Genomic DNA, 18,309 nt, shown 5'->3' with positions numbered 1-18,309 from the left:
CAGATATACTCAGACTAAGGGGACAAAACGTAATCTTTGGTAAAAAGTTGAGGATAACTGCTCCATATTTGCATGGCTAGGATTAAGAACACAACTGGCTTATGCTGAAGGCAATGCCTCTACAGTTTGGCAGGCCACAAATTGTGAAATCTAATTAACATCATTAAATGTCAAGAACACAAATTTCTCCAATGCTGACTTGATGCTGGAACTATTTAATGACTAGGTTTATTCCTAGAACTGAATTCTAGCAGGAGGATTTTGTGGAGAAACAAGGCTATGAGACTCAAATGCTACCTAACTGGGAAAAAAAAAAAAAAAAAAAAAACCACAAAGGGAAGGGTGCAGGGGCTTAAGCTTGGTTTATTTCATACCTCTTGTTTTTTAACCCTACAGATGTTGCACCGGTGCAACTGTTCTGCCAGAATGGGATCCTCAACCTAGCCTGGTCACTGGGGACTGCTCCTTGACATGGTCTCACTGCAGCAAAGCCAGCAGAAGATGGATCCATCCCCAATCTCCACTTCAGTTATCCATTCACATTCCAGTTCTTACTGAGACACTAACTAGGATCATCACCACCCCTAGCTGTACAAATTCAAACAGTTTTGTACAGTAGCAGCAAGTTAGAGCTCTACCTGACTCAGACTCATAAAGGCATGGGAAGACCCCACTTTTTTTAACTTTCACAGTTCATATGGGTGAGTGGAGCTGAGTGTAGCAGTGGGGGATTGGGACCTTCATGACTGCAGGAGCTGTGCCCTACACAAAACTAAGCAATGATGTGGCTTTGGCTTACAGGCAGAGCTTTCACAGATTCAAAATAAATCACGTTTGTTAACTACAACACAAAGCAATCAGCACTTCTAGTCAGCCAGTTACCCGCAATGTAAAATGGCCCTTTAAGTCCTTTAGAGAGATTGTTACGGAACTGTTTTGGGGAAACAGAACCTAGGAATGCTACTCCTTTCCCTCCCACACATTCAAGACACACCAGCACAATTTGTTTTCAAGATTCCTTTTCCATGCTTGCAGTGGCAAAATGGACAAATAAGGATAAGGGGGAAGCGAAAGGAGCTGCTGGAGAAGGGAAGGCAGGCAAACCCAGCATGTAAAGACACAGCTGTGGAGGGCTGCTGAGCAGTCCATGTGGGGCAAGAGGGAAGAAGGCACAGCCCTAACACCACACAAGATACCGAGGCAGCGAGGCCCCAGGAGGCAACTATGGCTCAGGAGGGGATGAGCTGAACATTTAACAAGTCAAAAATTTTCTTGGTTCTGTGGGTGCTCAGGAATAAGAACTGGTAAACAGTTTCAGTGGTTTTGTAGTTTCAGGTAGGTAGTGTGATCCATTACCACTCAACGGGATGTTGCTATTTAGCTGACTAAAACTGGTTAAACACATGGTATTGCTTTGCTTGGGATGTGTCTCCACGAAATCCTCCTACTGACCATAACAGCTTCATGGATTTATTTATTTAAAGATCTGCTGTATTCACCTACAACAAAAATCCCTTCTCATCATCCAGCTGAAAGTCCGTTAGTTAATTTTACACCCAGATTAAGGTTAATACATCCTGGACATATGGCCAGATTAAAATATCCTATCAGTTACATGACATGAGGAAAAACAAGAGGCAGACAAAGGAAAGTAGTTACATGGTTGTCTTTTGTCATCTTGATCAGCTGCTCCAAGGATGCCCTAAGCTCATCTCCAGACATGGTAGATAGCACTACAGAATAAAACAGAGCTGCAAGCTCACGCATTTCCTCTTTGTTAGTATTCATCAGGTTCTGTGGGAGTTAAAAAAAAACAAAACCAAACCATGAAATATGGAAACAGCTTCTTACCCAGTCTGTTCATAAAGAGCTTCAATATATAAAGACAATTGTCACAGAGATACATAAACAGTTCTTAATTCAGAAAGCAGTCTTTAAACCAAGAGCATTATCACTTAATAAGAAGGAAAGCCCTCATTTCAATACAGCATTCATTACACACTGAGTGTTTTGGAGAAAGAAGACCACTAGCCACAACAGGGCCACCCACCAGTTCTGTGTCAAAACATGCAACTTGAATTGTCTTCAGCTAAGAGCTTCCAGGTTTTGCATTTGTACTGTGCTAAAAAACCCCACACCCTAAACCGCTACTTTGCCTGAGCTACCAGAACCTTCCATACCCTTCTCATTAATTAAAGGGGAAAAAAAAGCCCTCAAGAGGGTTAACTATTCAAATCCAACCATGACAAAAAGAAATCACAGTTCTCAAAGCAAAATTACCCAATCTGTACCTGAGATCTTGTATTGTCTAAAGAAGTTATTAAAATTTGAATTTTGCAAGCTTCAGGTAATTTTTTATGACATAATCTTATCTCTACCAGCAATTTGTTGTATAATGCAACACATTCCCATGAAAAATTCATACCCAAAACCTTGAGTGCCTTGGATCACCACAAAGAACCCAAATGAGCATGAACAAGCAAGAAATGATCTGTCATGTTCATGAAATGCAATGTTAACTTCAATCTAGCATCATCAGATCACATATCTGACTTCTAACAAACCCCTCAGCCTCTTTGTTTCACTTGACAAGGCAAAAACACGTGAAATATGATTTACAACACTATTTCTGAAACTCTGAACTATCAATTACTACCCCTAGAAGGCTAATTCTGCAAATGGACACTAGGCCAAGGACAAAAAAGGGTTTTCTACAAACGATGAGGAATACTGAAAAGGGAGATATTTTTAAGTATTCTCCTATGCAGTGCATATCTGCACGTAAATGAGAAGTGATAACCTGCATACAGCAAAATGCAGCACAGATATCACCAGGAGAAACTATTAGAATACATTCTAATGTTTCTTAACCTTGACTAAATATTTGTTTCTGCCAGATTGCCCCAGTGAAAGCAATGGCAACCTGTAAGACCTTCAAAAATCCTAGATGTTTAAGTAAAATCATGAAAACGCAAAGAATTGCCTAAGAAAAGAATCTAGGGAAAGCAGAATTCTCTTTGGCTTATTCCCAAGCAGACTCCACTGTATGGGTTGTGGGGTTTTTTGTCTGTGACTAATAAATAGAAGAAAAAAATCTCCACAGAAAGGTAGAAAGGTCTCTAAAACAACCAGGGATGTAATTAATCTCATCTTCTAAGAAGTCATTCACATTTTCCCACTGAAACATTCACACTGTCAAAAATTGTTGGAGTCCAGGGCATTCCTTTGGCTGCCCTGGAGGGTCAGAGACCTGGACAGGGGGGTCTGGGACCCTGGAACAGAGCCCAGGGGGACATTGGCTTTGATCCCAGTCCATGGGAAAGGCTTCCTGTGCTGCGGGAAGGATTGCAGGCCACAAGAGTGTGAAAGATAGTAGTTTAGCTTATCACAGGGTGAAAAAACAGTAGGTTTGGGTTTTTAGTATTGAAGTGAATGGGAGCAAGATGGAGGATTTGGGGCGTTGTCTCCTGCTTCTTCTTTCTTCCCTCACTCCATTTTCTGCAGTGACATGGGTACAAAGCAGTTTAAGGAGATTGGATCAAAGTAGAGATGACCTGTTTAGTATAAGTGATAGGTATTGGCAAATAATGATAAATAAAGAACACGTAACAATTAGTATAAAAGACAGTAACAGCCCAGTGCGAGGAGGAGTCACCAGATGCCCAAGCAGCTGCATAGACCTTTGTTGGGCACTGAGAAAATTGTAAGATAAGAAACAATAAACAGAGCATGCAACCTTGAAAATCAGAACCTGAAGACTCCAGCTCTTTCTTGCATTTGGCTCAGAGCTTTGCAGAGGGCAAAAGACTCTAAAACCACCTGAATCTTGGAGAAAAAAACCAAGAAAAAATGTGCAGAATTTTGTCTTCAGTTTTTTTCTGCAGAGAAAGGAATGGATGACAATACCAATGGGATAGATGACTGGCTATCTAGAACATTTAAGTGAATGAACAAAAACAAATAAAACAATACAATAATACAAAAATAATACAAAATAATACAAAAAAAAAAAATTTTGCCCATCCTGGCACTAAAATATTTTATCAGATGTTGACTGTGAACAGAAATACCAGATTTCAAATTAAGTGCATATTTGGAAATAATACTCTGTTTCACCATGGGAAATGTACCAGATTTTGCTCATGCTCAATTCCATCCACCCCCCCCAAAAAAAACCACCAAAAAAAAGGGCTTTCACAATACCTTAATCCAATCTATTTTGTCTACAAATCGGGCGGCTAGTTTTTCTGGATACACTGAAACAACTTCTAGAAGACAATACATGACTGGCAAACCTAAACAATAATTAAAGAACCAGGTTATTAAAAAACTCCACTATTTACAACAATGTAACATTCAGTGCTAAAAAGAGGTAAAGAAGTATCAGACATTTCAAGCATTTATTGGTAATTTCATTGGGAACAACAACAATACAGCGTAATAGGCCCTAATGTTTCCCAGACATATTCTGGAAACTAATAAAAGCAAACCCTCTAGTAGCAATTTGTTCAAAATGCATTCAAATGTTTCAGACCACACTTGTGGCAGACAGGCTACTATCAGAGTGAGGAAGACACAACATTTACTGGTGAGGAAGGAAGCTGTTATATACAACAGTTTCACAATTTTACACTATTATGTTAACTGATGCTGCAATTTTACAGCCATGCTTTCTCCTACCTACAAAATAGCACAGAAGAAAACAAGTTTAAACTAAATAGTACACAGCCTGTATTTCAACTCTGCGATCACTGAAGCCAAGCTCAGGGCACAAGACATCTCATTTCTAATAAGAGAAGACATTTATTTCTTCAGGATACTGCTGCACAGAGCTTCTTACCTCCAACACCAGCTAAGAGCTGCTGAAGAAGGCCAATATACATATGTACAGGGTTGGTTTCTGCACTTTTTGAAGTGGAGGAGGAAGAGAAAGATACGTGGTTGCCAGACATGAGGTTTCTTATGTAACGTCCAATGGCCGGAGCATGATCTTGCATATCTGCCAAGCTCTGTGAGGTTGGCACCACACCAGCGCTGTGAGCAAGACACATCCGGAGATAGAGAACTATCTAAGTAGAGAAGACAAAAACACAGGATCCTGAATGTATAAGTAGTTGAAAAACCACGCAGAAGACAAAAGAGCAGAGAATACACTGCATCCAATGTAACCAAAATGGAATGATTTTTTCTTTCATTAAATATAGACAGAAGAATTAGTATAAAGTCAGGAACAAATATAAAAGGTAACTAACCTTAGGACCACTTTCTGTAATAGGCCTGACAAGCCTACACCATTCTCTAAAGATAAATTGCATGCAGATTTTTGGTTTATCATCAGCTGATGTTAACTTCTTGAAGGGATTTCAGCCTGTACCCTATATCAATTTGGCATGCATACAAATACAACCTGACACATTACTAATACAGACCTTGCTTACCATCTCAGTTTGTGTCTACAGATCACTGAAGCCTGGGATTCTGATAGAAAAAGGGCCCCAAGGAGCATAATGGGACGGCTGCACAGGACTGCCTGTCTGACATCTAATGCTACTCCATTAGAGATGTTGCAGAAAGCAGTGAGGCAACCCTCTTGTGAACATCCCACCCAGACCCCCCACGAAAATCTTGTTCAGACTGCCATTAAGGACAAAGGATGGAGAGTTAATACCAACATCTGTTTTGAAGAATTTTAGAATATAGGGTGACTTATGGAACTTGTCAGCTTCTTACGCTGTCCTCTAGGTAAACAGTGGTACACATATCTGAGGAAGTAAAACCAGACAATTACCTCTCCAAATGTGGCAGGATTGAAAGGCAAAGCTGCAGTTCCAGTCATATATTTAGCTGGAGTTTTCATTCGGTGAGTGGCCTAAACAATAGAACATATTAAAAGTGGAACATTCAGACACATAATAGCAGAGATGTTAGAAAGCTCAGTGAAATTTTGCTAATGTGACTGCATTAATCCTTCACTTAGCAACTGAAAATGTTTAACAGCTCTGTAATAAAAAGGGCACAGTGCACTTGGTAATAGTCAGGTCAATCTACTTTACTTCAATTCAGAAAGTAGAAATTCTGAATACATGAGAGGGAATAGCAGGGGAGGCTGAAGGAGTTCTTTCTTCCTTTCAGGAAACAAAGAAGCACTTTGGAATTTAAAAGTAAAGTACCACTTGAAGTTCTCCAAAGTACCACATCTGAGCCTCTCCCCTGGCAGGCAGCCAGAAAGCTTTAAAATGGCAGCTCTGCCTGTAGAGGCTGCAGCAGCCAGGCTCCCCCAGTACCAGAGGTGGGTGCCCTGTGCTGCGCCAGCCAAGTCCAGGGAGCTCCTCAGACTGAGAGACACTCGGAGAGAATCTCCATCTGCCATGTGGAAGGCTGTAGCAGCGAATGACTTCTAACCATGTAAATGTTACCTTTGATAAGCCGGAATATGCCAGCAGAAAAACATCCAAACAGAAGTTTAAGTGACACCTGCTGCAAATGTTGCAGAAAAGCAATATATATATATTAAACAAACAAAATGCACGGCACATCAGTGGTAGGGCTTGATTCAGTCAGGCAGCCTTGTACTTGAATAAACACACAGGGCAATTGCAGAAGACAACAGATCCTCACTCCCTTCACCACACTGTGATAGTATGTGAAAAATCACACTCTGAGATAACTAAACAAATAATTATACCTCTAGGATTTTTTTAAAACACCTTCAGGACACGTAAAGAAGATCTGAAAAGTGCTTGAAAGAAAATTAACTCCCCCCTGACTGAGGGTCTCTTGCTTTTGTCAGTAGTGATTAAACTACACCGATCCATAATTATTTAGTGACATTACAAACGTTAAGGAAAATTTTTAAACTACCTTCATGGGGACAGAATTTAAGAATGTTATCTAAAACTCAATCTTGGTTTCTTAATTTTTTATATCTACTTAAATAGTCAGGATTCTGGACAAAAAGCAAGTTCTCTCATAGAACTTCAAATACTTCAGAGTATTAATGGAGTACAGCACCATCAGAGCACACATTTCACAAGAAATCTCTCAGGTGTAAGAGTTCTGCTATCAGAGGTCTCTTGCAAAATCACATGTGCTTCAACATTACATACTTCTGACTTTTTTTAAAAAGTAGGCTATCACAGGAAAAAATATTGTCAGTGACTCTCCACATCTCCTTTATCGCTTATAAGCCTAGTATAGCTACTATGCATAGAAGTGTGTAACAGACTACATTTTAGCACTTCTCCAGATGAGTACTCAGAACTGTTTGTACTGAGAAAACTGAGTGGCACAATTCAGGGCGCACCATTCCTCTGAACTTGTGAAAGGCTATTTACATGGCCATTATTCCACAAATTGCAATTAAAATGAAAAATTAAGTCTTTAAGTCAACAAATCAGGCTTCTTCACTTTTCCTAGTATCTCCTTTCCCAGCCTAGGATTTTTTTTTTTTTTTTTTTTTTGGTCCATGTACATTATTGTTCACTGGGCCAAATAAAAAGTAGTCTTCTTGCACTTTCAGGAACTGTGTTTGTGAAACATGCTGGATTATAAGCCTTAAAAACTGGATTCCTCATTCCACATATTATCGGCACAAATTGCAAGAATGAAAAACATTCCCTTTGTTAAAAGATCTGCCTCGCTACTTAACATTTGGATCTCTTGCAATTTCTGCCAGCAGAAAGTGATGACAAATGGTAATCTTGGCAATGAAATACTATGTGTGGTCCTTACTTTGATTTTCACTAACTTTATTCCTTGGAGCAGCTGTAGGACACAGACACAGGGAAGGCAAGAACCCCACTTAACCCATGTCTGAGTATCATTCATCTATTTGTCATTTACTGTGACAGAAGCACTGTACCTTGTCTTGAATGTAATAGACCATTTCAGGGAAGGAAGGCATCTGCTTCCCAGAACACTCCTTTTCATTTTTTCCAGAAAATGTTCTCAATACCCGCTGGGCTTCTCCATGCACCTCCTCCCGCCTTTCAGAAGAAAAGATGAGAAACAGATATTATTTGCACAGAACAGCCTTTAATGAGCAATAAGATAAGTTGGGAAGCTGGGGGAGACAGAACAATTTTTAAATGAAATGTGGGGGCGGGGTTTGAAAGAAAGGGAGAAAAAATCTTCTACTACAACTTTTTATATTTGTTTATTTTTAGACAGGAAAGAAAAAGGGATAGTTCTGAGGGGTCTTTGCAAAACTGTCTGGATGAGCTCATTTCTGTTCCTTTTCCATCCTTCTAGTGCTCACCATCAGTTCCTGGTTCCCACATCTTTGGATTTCCTATCTGCTACTAGTCCCTATCAGTTCTTATAGTCAAGCTTCAGCTGCCACCTACCAGGTTTATCATTATCTACTTTACAATAGATAACTACTCCTGAAACAGTGCTGACACTGCAATGACAAAGCTGGTTGTTGCAACTGATATATTTTAGCTTTCCTTGGTTACACAATAGCTTACTCTCATCAAAAATTTAGTAATTAAATTAAGTTGGGAAAAAAACCCCACAACTTTACACTGCAGTAACAGAAAACTGCATATGAAATTACTACTGTAATTTAACAAGTCACCTACTCCTAGCAGAGAGTGGCAACTCTCAAAATTGCATACTCAACTCTCTGCAAATACAAGCTATAAATAGACTGATAGCAATTGCCAGGAAAAAATAATTTCTACACGCTGCAGAAGTGATTTCTGTTAATGCATTTTTACTTTTGCAATTGCAACTGATCATTAATAGGAAGTGCTTTATTGACTGCAGCTCATCTGAAATAAGAAAAACAATCCAAAGACTGTCACTGACTACAGTAACAGTTCTCCACAGAAATTTCAAGAATGTGAAGTTTGATTTCCAAATTACCATATTTCATTTTCTTTGAGTTATTTATGTGCGAACTTACACACACACACAAATACATGTATTCATATTTAATTCAAATATATACTGAATGTATATACATGTGTGTGTGCATACATATGAGAAAATAATTTATGAAGGAAAACAACTTACGGGTCTCCCGCAGCTAAGAGAAGTAAGTATCTGGAAGGGATATGATCTGGAGGGAACACTGTGCTAGCAAATTTTACAGCCACTTGACGTACTTGAACTTCAGGCTTAAAGGGAAAAGACACAAATATAGGGTAGAATTTTAAACAACAGCAGTAATGACTTTCACTCACCACTTGTACATAATGAGTCATCTGTTTTGACCTCTGATACCAAGATGATTCAAAAAGTCTAGACATTTTGAGACACTACTCATGCTTACACTTCATATGGCAGTAGATAGGGCAAAGAAAAGCAAACTTCTCAAATATACACAAGTGGGGGAATAAATGTTTACTTAAACACATGCACACTTTAGGGAATCATACTAATTCCTGAAAAACTGAACTACTCCGTCCAGGCAGTTTTGAAATGAAATTGACCTGCATCATCTCTCCACAGAAAACAGAGTGATGCTTAGGAGCAGCATAGCCAGAGTTGGGAAAGGAAACATCAGCTTAGGGTAGTCATTCTGTCTGTAAGGTACAGACAGTCTCAAAAAGCTACTGCCTGGAGATTGAGATCCCTTGAGCAAAGGAGTTATCAGCATGAAAATTATCTCTTACACTAGAAAGACATACATTTCCACAGTCAGCCTGAGTAGCCATCCAAACACAGAGTATACAACACTCACTCCTTCTGAAAATCCAGACTTCTGGTGTATTCTGAACACAAACAAGGTACTCAAATTACGAGTAAGTCAAGTCTGGTTTAGTCTAGACTCCTGTCTCAAGGCTGTGCACCTGCAGAAGTTCACATGTGCCTTATACCACACAGCCTGCTGAAACCCCACTTAGCAATGAATGATCCTTTCTACCAAACTCTCAATGTCCCAAAGCATTTCAGAAGACTGTCCCTGAAGCATTTACTTCTCAGAGTTTTCTAAGGAGAAAACTAGGGCAAATGTATAATGCAATTGCAATGGATTTGGTTTTCACTACACAGAACACAAATAGAGAACTGCGGTGTTACCCTCCTTGCACTCACCAAGCCATGTTAAAAACATTTAATCAGAGCATACACATCCTGCCTTCTCTTAGACAGGCCAATACATTCAGTAAGAAAAGGAAGATATGCTCCAGAAGTATCTAACAGGAAGTGTCAGAAAACAGGAAGACAATTAATCGCTCTTTTTTTAAGGTATGTGATTTTGACTCCACTGAAAATACCTTTATTAAGTAAGAAGCTACAAGAGCTTCCATCAGGGTACGCTGGGCTCCTTCCAAGTTACTATATGCTCCAACCATCATAGATAATGCCTCTTGAATGGCCAGCCTAGTATCAGCATCTTCCTGCAGTAAAAAACCAAGAGTTTTCACTTTACAGTGTGTACTGTCAAGAATTGAGCAAACTCAAAAGAAAACAATAATGATCTTCCAAAGCCCCATCAGCACCCACCTTGCATAAGGCTTCAAAAAACTGCTGTACCAGCGCTATATCCTTGGTAAAGAGCTGAGGCATTCGGCTGAAACAAGATATTTTAATGTATTAAGTATTTTTTGGTTTTTTTTAATTGAAATGCTTCACATTTCATTGGTCTTCCCCTCACTCCAAATTTTAAGTGTCAAACAGTTAAAGACGGTACAGAAAGTTTGCTCTGTCTTAGCCATATCCATCATAAAGCAGCATATTCTTCCTCCTTTAACACAGTTTGGAAAGTGATACATTTTACGGACAACCACTTAGATCACCTGCACATGACTGAACATACCACTTGCCTAGCGTCATGCACTCTGGTCTTCGCTGTACATTTCTTAGATTTGTATTTCTGGCAAACCAGAATGCGGAACCATTTCTTAAATTCTGGGCTTAATTCATGAGCTGCCATTAATCACTGCTAGAGAAGCTATCAGCTAAATACATATTTCTTTTTACAACTCTGGAGTTGTCAAAAGAAGAATGCTTTTCTCTGCACCATGCACCATGCAACTGCAAAATTAGCAAGTGGCATAAAGCTTGCTGTTGATAAATTAACTGATTAGTCTGGAAAAGTCATTCAATGTCCCATTGCTTAAATGATGCTTCAGTTACCTGGAGAGCTTTCCAACCGCTGAATATGCCATTGATAGCAGTTTTGAATCCTTGAATAATAAAACAATACACAGGGTTTAGCAAAACCAGAAATACATACACGTATATCTTCTATAAATAAACATTTACTTTAAATTCTGTCCTCAAATTGCTCAAGTAGGCTTTCATGGAAGAAGAATCCTAAAATATAAAATATTTCTATCCAAGAATAAAAACATTACATGGAAAGAGAGGCAGCACACTTTTGTCTAAGAAACAGAGAACTGCAAATTGCGGCAAAATCTCTCTTCTGGTAATCTCTTCTGGTCTCAGTTCAAGAGAAACAAATAAGGAAATTCAGTGAGTATATGAAACAGTAGCAGAGGGACAGAAATCTTTCACTAGCTCTGAAAAGCAGCTGTAAAAAAAGGAAGCTGTTTGCATAAAGTATCCTGTGGGTGACCAATACAGCATATATATACACAGGGGCTTACTTCCTCCTTTTTCATTCCCTTCCCAACGGTAGGGTGTCTCGTGCATTCAAATGCCAACTCAGGCCAGAAGGTCATATTCAAAGCTCAAATGAAGCAGCAAGAAGTTCAAAGCTGCAGAAGAGGTGATATACAACATCTGCCCTTTCTAAGGTACATGTAGGAGTATAATGGGGAATTTGACTTCTGAAATGGCACTGGAAACAGCTCGTCAGGCCAGAGTGGCATTTGCAGCTCTCTTTGGTAACACTCCATAGTAATACCATCCCTGGGTAGATAGGATGGAATGTATAACAAGCAGGCCTACACAAACACTTAACACAGTGGGATAAACATCCAGAGTTGAGGTCCTTTGTGTGTGCTCTCTTTATATTACTAACACTACTGTTTCCTGAGATTTTGCAATTGGTGCCCAAGCACATATCTATAGGTGTTAAATAAACAAAACAGTTTTCCTAAAAAGCCTTTTAAAATATTTGCTTCTCTTCCAACAAAAATTCTTAGAAGGTATCCTCTGGCAGCCTCTCAAGCAAACACAAAAAAAAAGATATATCTGTTTTCATCATAAGTTTATCTTTTGCTTGCATTCACATGTAAAATTACAGTAAAGAAATTTTCACCTTACCTCTTTGTACTCATTGATCAGCTTTGTAAGTCCGTTTAAAAGCATCGGACCTAAGGGCTTTATTTTACTCTCTGGACAACTGCAATTAGAGAAACCAACAAAATATTATCTTTGGCATCCCTGAAAAGGATCTTCTCTAGTATCACTTCTCAGCTGTGTTAAGATGAGAAATTACAATTTATCATGTGCAAGCACAGATACACTGAGCTTTCAGGATTAAGTTAAAAAAACCCTACTTTCTCTGAGTTTTAGTACTCATTATTTCAGTTATATCTTTATTAAACAGGGTGGCTTTTAGGCAAATAGCCAAAAAACACTGTGCTCTCTGAACTACTTACATGATACAAATATGATGCACGAACTGCAAAGACAGACTTCTCAGTTTTGCATTTGTGTTTGCACCGAAGAGTCCATCATATACCACCTGACCAAAAGGAAGGAGCCGATTAGAGAGTGTCTGGCTTCACTTTCAAAGATTTTCATTCCTCCTCTTCTTTAAACACTGTCCTCAGTAACAATGCTTCATACCTCTAAGTATTGGAGGAACTGTATCATCAAACTGATAAGGAAGTGTAACTTTGGAAAATAAGCATCACCTGAATGTTAGCTGGGAACACTTCTGCAGCTTGCCGGGATCGCAGAAGATGAGGAACTATCTTTAATTTAACACGGGTGCTGACTGACTCTCGTTTCATTTCTGGTTTCAGAACAGACCCCTGTCAGAAACAGAGATTAAACAGTACATCTTTGGACACCAGTAAATTACTTTCTGCTGCAAATCAGAACACACTGGCACAGAGAAAAAAAATATTCAAATAGCATAAACATTCAATGAAAGCAGATATCAAAGGAAGTGATAGATTTAAGAAATACATTTTTGTAATAAAATAAGACAACTAAAATTACTTCTTCAGCAATTAAGAAGATAGACAACTCTGAAGGCAAATCTTACCTCCTTCGTTTTCAGTGGTATATCCCCAAGATACACTTTATACATTTTGTTGATGATAGCAGGATTGTTCCAGTCAATTAAACTGAAGGAAAAAACCACATTGAACACCAACATGTTATGATTCTGATCTTTGACTACTTCTTAAAATACAGCATTTTGCATCATATTCATATTATTCCCAAAATTTACATAGAACTCCTCAGCTTGACTTCTAACCACTTTTCCAACATCCACATAATATATAATCCTAAAGTGTTGTGGGTTTTTTGCTATATCCCTCTGCTCTGTAAAATTTTTTGTAACCCCCTTCCTACAGTATTTTAACTTTCAATGTCCCTAATGGTTTATTACAACTACCCTGGAGTTAGATCATCCCTCATTCTCCTCTCCTACACCTCATTGTCACTCTGCCCATATCTCCTCATATTAGTTGTCAATCCTTTCCTGACCCTACCCCTGAGTCCAGAACCTTCTGTTTTACTTGATGTCCCATTGGTTTAGTTAAGGTCGTATCCTCCCTCTGTTCTCCCTGGTTGGTTTGAGCTTTGTCACCCCAGATTATGCTCCACCTTGATTGCTTTGTTATTGCTCCTGGGCCCGAACTCCTCCCTTACCCCTTCTCCTTAAAAACCACAGCACAGCTTTTGTTCAAGGTCCTTGCCCCTGCTCTTAGTTTGAGTTGTATCACTTTTTTATGTTTCTCCAATAAACGATTCTTGGAATTGCAAGCAAGGCCCACTTCATTCCTGTTATGCATCAATCCTTTGGCAACTGCTCTGGAAATTCAGGGCCCTGGAGCTGCCACCAGGAGCTCATACCATCAGAGCTCCCAAGGCATGCTGCCTTACCACAAAGAGAGCATAAAGAATGTGAACTAATTACACTTCAACGTTTTCTGACAACATGATACCATGTAATTTGTTAGAAACCTATGTGCTTCCTTCTGTCCCACTGAAATAAGACATACAGACCACGATAATCTACCAATTGAATATCAAATGGTAATCTCTCAAGTAGCATGTATTTCTCATAAAAGACATTCAGCATTACATATTGTCCACAGTTATTTTTCTCTCTGGGCAAAGAATACCAACTCAGAAAGAAAGATTAGACAAGCAGCAAAGGAGAGACCAGCTTTCTTAATCAGGCTTCATCATTTACTAGAATCGTCTCCCCTGTAATGACTGAGGTACATGAACAGACTTCAGTTGCAGAAGGTTTCACATTACAAATTTGACTCCATGTTAAACAGTCCTACAGAAGCCACCTACACATTTCAAAGATGGGCCTGTCTTGTTCCAACATCCTACATGAGCCAGCAAATCTCCCACTGTCAGTGTCTCAGCAAACAGTATCAACAGCCATTACTCTGGCCTCTTGATGAGTTAAAGACAGAAGTATTGTCTTTAGATGATGGTGAACTGCAGGTGAGTGAAAGTTTCAGTAGTAACAACAGTGCTTGCCAAACTTTCTAGACTATGATCCATTTCACAATTAGTCTCTTTACTCTCCTAATAAATTAAATGAAAGTATACTTTTCCGTGAATCATTTACTAAAGCCTTATTGACAACTGATAATCCACAGAGGGCAATTATTCTTCATGATTTGGTAAGAAAATGGCTCAAAAATGATACCAAAATTATCAAACCCACACAGCTAAAGCTGTCAGCTCTGGAGCCGCGACATTTCCAGCTGCAAGACTGCAAACCACATTATTCCCAGCCCAGTGGGAATACATGGCAGTTTCACAGATATATAGGGGACTTCAGCCTTCCTTCCCTCAAGCATAGCCTCTCTGGAGCACTACATTCATTGCAGCTAGCTGTTTCAGGAATATTAACACCATCTTTTCCAACCATCCAGACCTTACCTTTGCTTGCTCTTTAGTTCCAGGTCTGCTGCCGTGGCAACACTGTGTCTTGTATCACTGGAGGCTACAACAAGGTGTATAACAGCTTCAAGTTCGGGCACTTGCTCAGCTTCAATGAACTTCACTATCCCCAGCTTACACTGTTCAACACCAGGGAAAGACAATGTTACTGACAAGAAAGGGGATATTACAGTAACTGTAGCTGCTCAGCTGTTTGAAATCATGGCTCCTGCTTGCTTATGGAGAAGTTCACATGCCCTCCATCACTTGTCAAAGTCATCCTAGCAAAGTACCAGTATTACCATTATGGGATACTCTGTTACACCACTGCTAAAAAGAGATGCTTCAGAAACAGAAGACACTGTTGCAACCTTGGAGAGTAAAACACAAGGGTAGGCTGCAGTTACAACTGCTTCCTAACCACCTTCCTCCTCAACCCACTATAACCTCCTCAACCCACTATAAAATTCCTAAAGGCATCATGCAAAATCCCTCAGGGCAACTAAAGACCTGGTCAGAATCAGTTACATATTTTCCCTCTGGCTCTCCATTCCTCCATCACAACTGTCCCTATTACCACCCACAATTCAACAAGAACCAGCTCCACAGCTCTAAATACCTGTTCTAGCAGCTCGGGTGTCCATGGACTATCTCCAATTACCCTTTTGGCTGCATAGAAGCTCATCCCGGGAGGTGGCTGAGGGATTCCAGTACCTCCTGTGCTACTTGATGAAGACCCCTGGGCCGAGGGCACATTTTGTCGACTTTGAGATTCATTCAATACAAACCTAAGCAGGCAGGGAGACTTTTATTAGAGCCTTTTCCAATCCACATTACCAGAATTAGATTCTGGAACTGAGAAAGATAACTTGTCCAACTTGATTATTTTTCTTTAATTAATCCCATGACTCTAACATAAGACAGAATTAGAGGCTCTGCTACCAATTATCCCAACATATCCTGCAAGAGCCATAACAATGTCATTGTAAATGAAAATAAACTTCAGTTAGAAAAGGGAAGGGTCCACTGGCATTTCCAGAAAGAGTTCTTAGCTTACAAACCAGGAAAAAAAATTACCTCTTTTGTATTAGAAGTAAACAGGACTACAAGCAGTACTACATTCAGGAAACTCTTGCTAAAAGCTCCAATAGCATTTGTAAGATTTCTACAAAAACCACAAACCTACAAAGGGAAACAATGAAGCACATGCAACACAAGTGGCAGGAAACAAATCCTGATATAAAAAAATAAACAAATGAGATACTGTATTGGAAGATGGCAGTTTTAGTACTGGGCAGGGAAGGAAGGCAAAAAAAAAAAAAGGTTTACCCAGCCTGTTCTTTTGTAAAAGTGGATTGTCTAGCTGCCCTGTGCTCACCTCCATGCTTTCATAAAAGCCACCCCATGTCTCCATGTATCCTTGGAAGCTGGCCAAATTGCCTCAAAATTGCAGTGCAGAGACCAGCAAGAATTATTTTGCCCCAGCCAGCCTCCTGAATTTTGCACTCAGCACACAGAAAACAAAAAAAGGTAAACAATCTCAACAATAAAGATTCATTCCAAGTCTCATTAGTTAAAACTTTAAACACTTTATTATGAGCTTTAACTCCTACAGTTAAGCTTTCTGGTTGCTTTACTGCAGCAAACAGACCAAGTTCCAACAAGCATAAATTAGCTGTAAACCACTGCAAACCACTTAACCTCAGGGAGCAAGACTAAGAAACAGACATCCAGAGCCACAGGCTAGCTCAATACACTCTCTAGCACCTCCTAGAAAGAAAATTAAAATCTTCACCTCGTACTTTCAGTGTCTCTGACTGTTTTCTCAGAGGTCTCTTCCAAACTAAATGATTCTGTGACTTAAAAAACTCATGCTTGGTCAGAGTATTAAGCATGTAAGGGGGTGAAGTCTCACTGGAAAGCCCAAGGATTTTATCTGTTGAAGCTACAGACATGGATGAAGCTAAAAGCAATTAACCTGGGCCAACAGAAGAGTGTAAACAGAAGAACAGGCATTTGAAACTACAAGCTGAAAGATTCTGTATATTCAAACAAAAGGGAAGTGGCTCCCAAATTATCAGATGGGAAGCATCTCCAACAACTTTACACAAAGACCATGTGCTCACTATTTGAAGTTCATTCCTTTAGGTTAATCCATTCAGGTGAGCAAGAGTTATGAGCTCAAAAAAATCATACTGGCACCAATCCTATGAGACTTTTATTGCCAGAAAAAATAGAAATGTGTTCTACCATCAAAATTATTCTATCAAAACAGAAGTTCCCCTAGCAATACAAAGACACAGAAAAAACAGTTAGTGGAAAAAGAGATTTTGAGAAAGTATTGATTTTAGACACTAGAAGGTTCCCAACAAGCAGTGATGACTAAATTCAAGTTAGTCTATACATTCTTCTTGCTTTCAAAAACAGTGTTCACACTTAGACAACATCATTGCAGTTTGATAATTTTTCACCAGAAGACAGACAAAAGACAAATCTTATTCAAAGTTTAAACTCTGGAAAGCACAAGTTTTTAGAGATTATTCTTGCTTATGACCTCAGAGGAATAAGCTTTAAAATTCAACTGCAGAAAGACGAACACACATTTTTGTCAGGCTTCTATTTGAAAGGGTTGCCTATTTAACAGATAGCTCACACATCTCATAGATTCACTTTGATCTCAAAAGAGGTAAGGACAGAATTGTGTAACACCTAGCTAAATAGAAAAGAGATGTTCTGCAAAATAAGGAAGATGGCAATCCTGTTCTTGAAATTACCAACTTCCTTTGTACCTTTCCACTGATTTCATTTGAGCCAGGAAGTAATAGTGTACTTTAAATTAGTTTTCATGGGTATAATTTGTACTGTTTCACACATAAAGAACACATCAATACTAGAGAAGACTGGCATCAACTCACCCATAAGGCATAAGAAGAACATCCAACATAAAGTCCAAAAGCAGCTGTACAGTCTTTGGTTTTTCAGCAAGATTAAATGGAGAAGCTGCTGCTTTCAGTGGTTCAGCAGGGTATTTCATGTGAAAAAGGGTTGGTATTAGAAGATGCATTAGGCTGAAAAACAATTACATTTACTGCAACCATTAAAAAAAAAAAAACTGTTTATTTATAACATACAAAAGAGAAACCTTTTACAACAAACCTGGTCCTTAATAGCAAAAAAAGAAAATCTTAACAAAAGTTAAACACATTCACAATCCAGTGGCCTCTATTTACCACCTGAGATACTTAAAAATGAAAAGCAGAAGATAAATTGCCTTCTGTCCTTAAAATGGAACATGTGTCTGCATGC

General features: G+C 39.1%; 1 protein-coding gene across 5 annotated transcripts in view; it reads right to left on the bottom strand.

Moving 5' to 3' along the window:
• Nucleotides 1-18,309, bottom strand: part of ECPAS (Ecm29 proteasome adaptor and scaffold) — a 63,723-nt gene that overhangs the window by 30,550 nt on the left and 14,864 nt on the right. For 4 of the 5 annotated variants that reach the window (XM_040089295.2, XM_040089294.2, XM_040089297.2 and 1 more), the window contains exons 5-20: nucleotides 17,919-18,071; nucleotides 15,623-15,791; nucleotides 15,004-15,143; nucleotides 13,133-13,214; nucleotides 12,777-12,896; nucleotides 12,519-12,604; nucleotides 12,181-12,259; nucleotides 11,086-11,135; nucleotides 10,453-10,519; nucleotides 10,224-10,346; nucleotides 9,019-9,122; nucleotides 7,862-7,985; nucleotides 5,789-5,869; nucleotides 4,841-5,069; nucleotides 4,204-4,295; nucleotides 1,660-1,794 (exon numbers count right to left, since the gene is read on the bottom strand). In XM_040089295.2, the coding sequence (XP_039945229.1) occupies nucleotides 1,660-1,794; nucleotides 4,204-4,295; nucleotides 4,841-5,069; nucleotides 5,789-5,869; nucleotides 7,862-7,985; nucleotides 9,019-9,122; nucleotides 10,224-10,346; nucleotides 10,453-10,519; nucleotides 11,086-11,135; nucleotides 12,181-12,259; nucleotides 12,519-12,604; nucleotides 12,777-12,896; nucleotides 13,133-13,214; nucleotides 15,004-15,143; nucleotides 15,623-15,791; nucleotides 17,919-18,071 (1,834 nt within the window). The remainder of the gene's footprint in view (nucleotides 1-1,659; nucleotides 1,795-4,203; nucleotides 4,296-4,840; nucleotides 5,070-5,788; nucleotides 5,870-7,861; nucleotides 7,986-9,018; nucleotides 9,123-10,223; nucleotides 10,347-10,452; nucleotides 10,520-11,085; nucleotides 11,136-12,180; nucleotides 12,260-12,518; nucleotides 12,605-12,776; nucleotides 12,897-13,132; nucleotides 13,215-15,003; nucleotides 15,144-15,622; nucleotides 15,792-17,918; nucleotides 18,072-18,309) is intronic. The other variant, XM_040089299.2, reaches the window with a different exon arrangement.

Source organism: Hirundo rustica, chromosome Z (genome assembly GCF_015227805.2).
Source record: "Hirundo rustica isolate bHirRus1 chromosome Z, bHirRus1.pri.v3, whole genome shotgun sequence".
Classification (NCBI taxonomy): domain Eukaryota; kingdom Metazoa; phylum Chordata; class Aves; order Passeriformes; family Hirundinidae; genus Hirundo; species Hirundo rustica.
The sequence above is the reverse complement of the archived record's forward strand: the minus strand, read 5'-3'. Positions and strand labels throughout refer to the sequence as shown.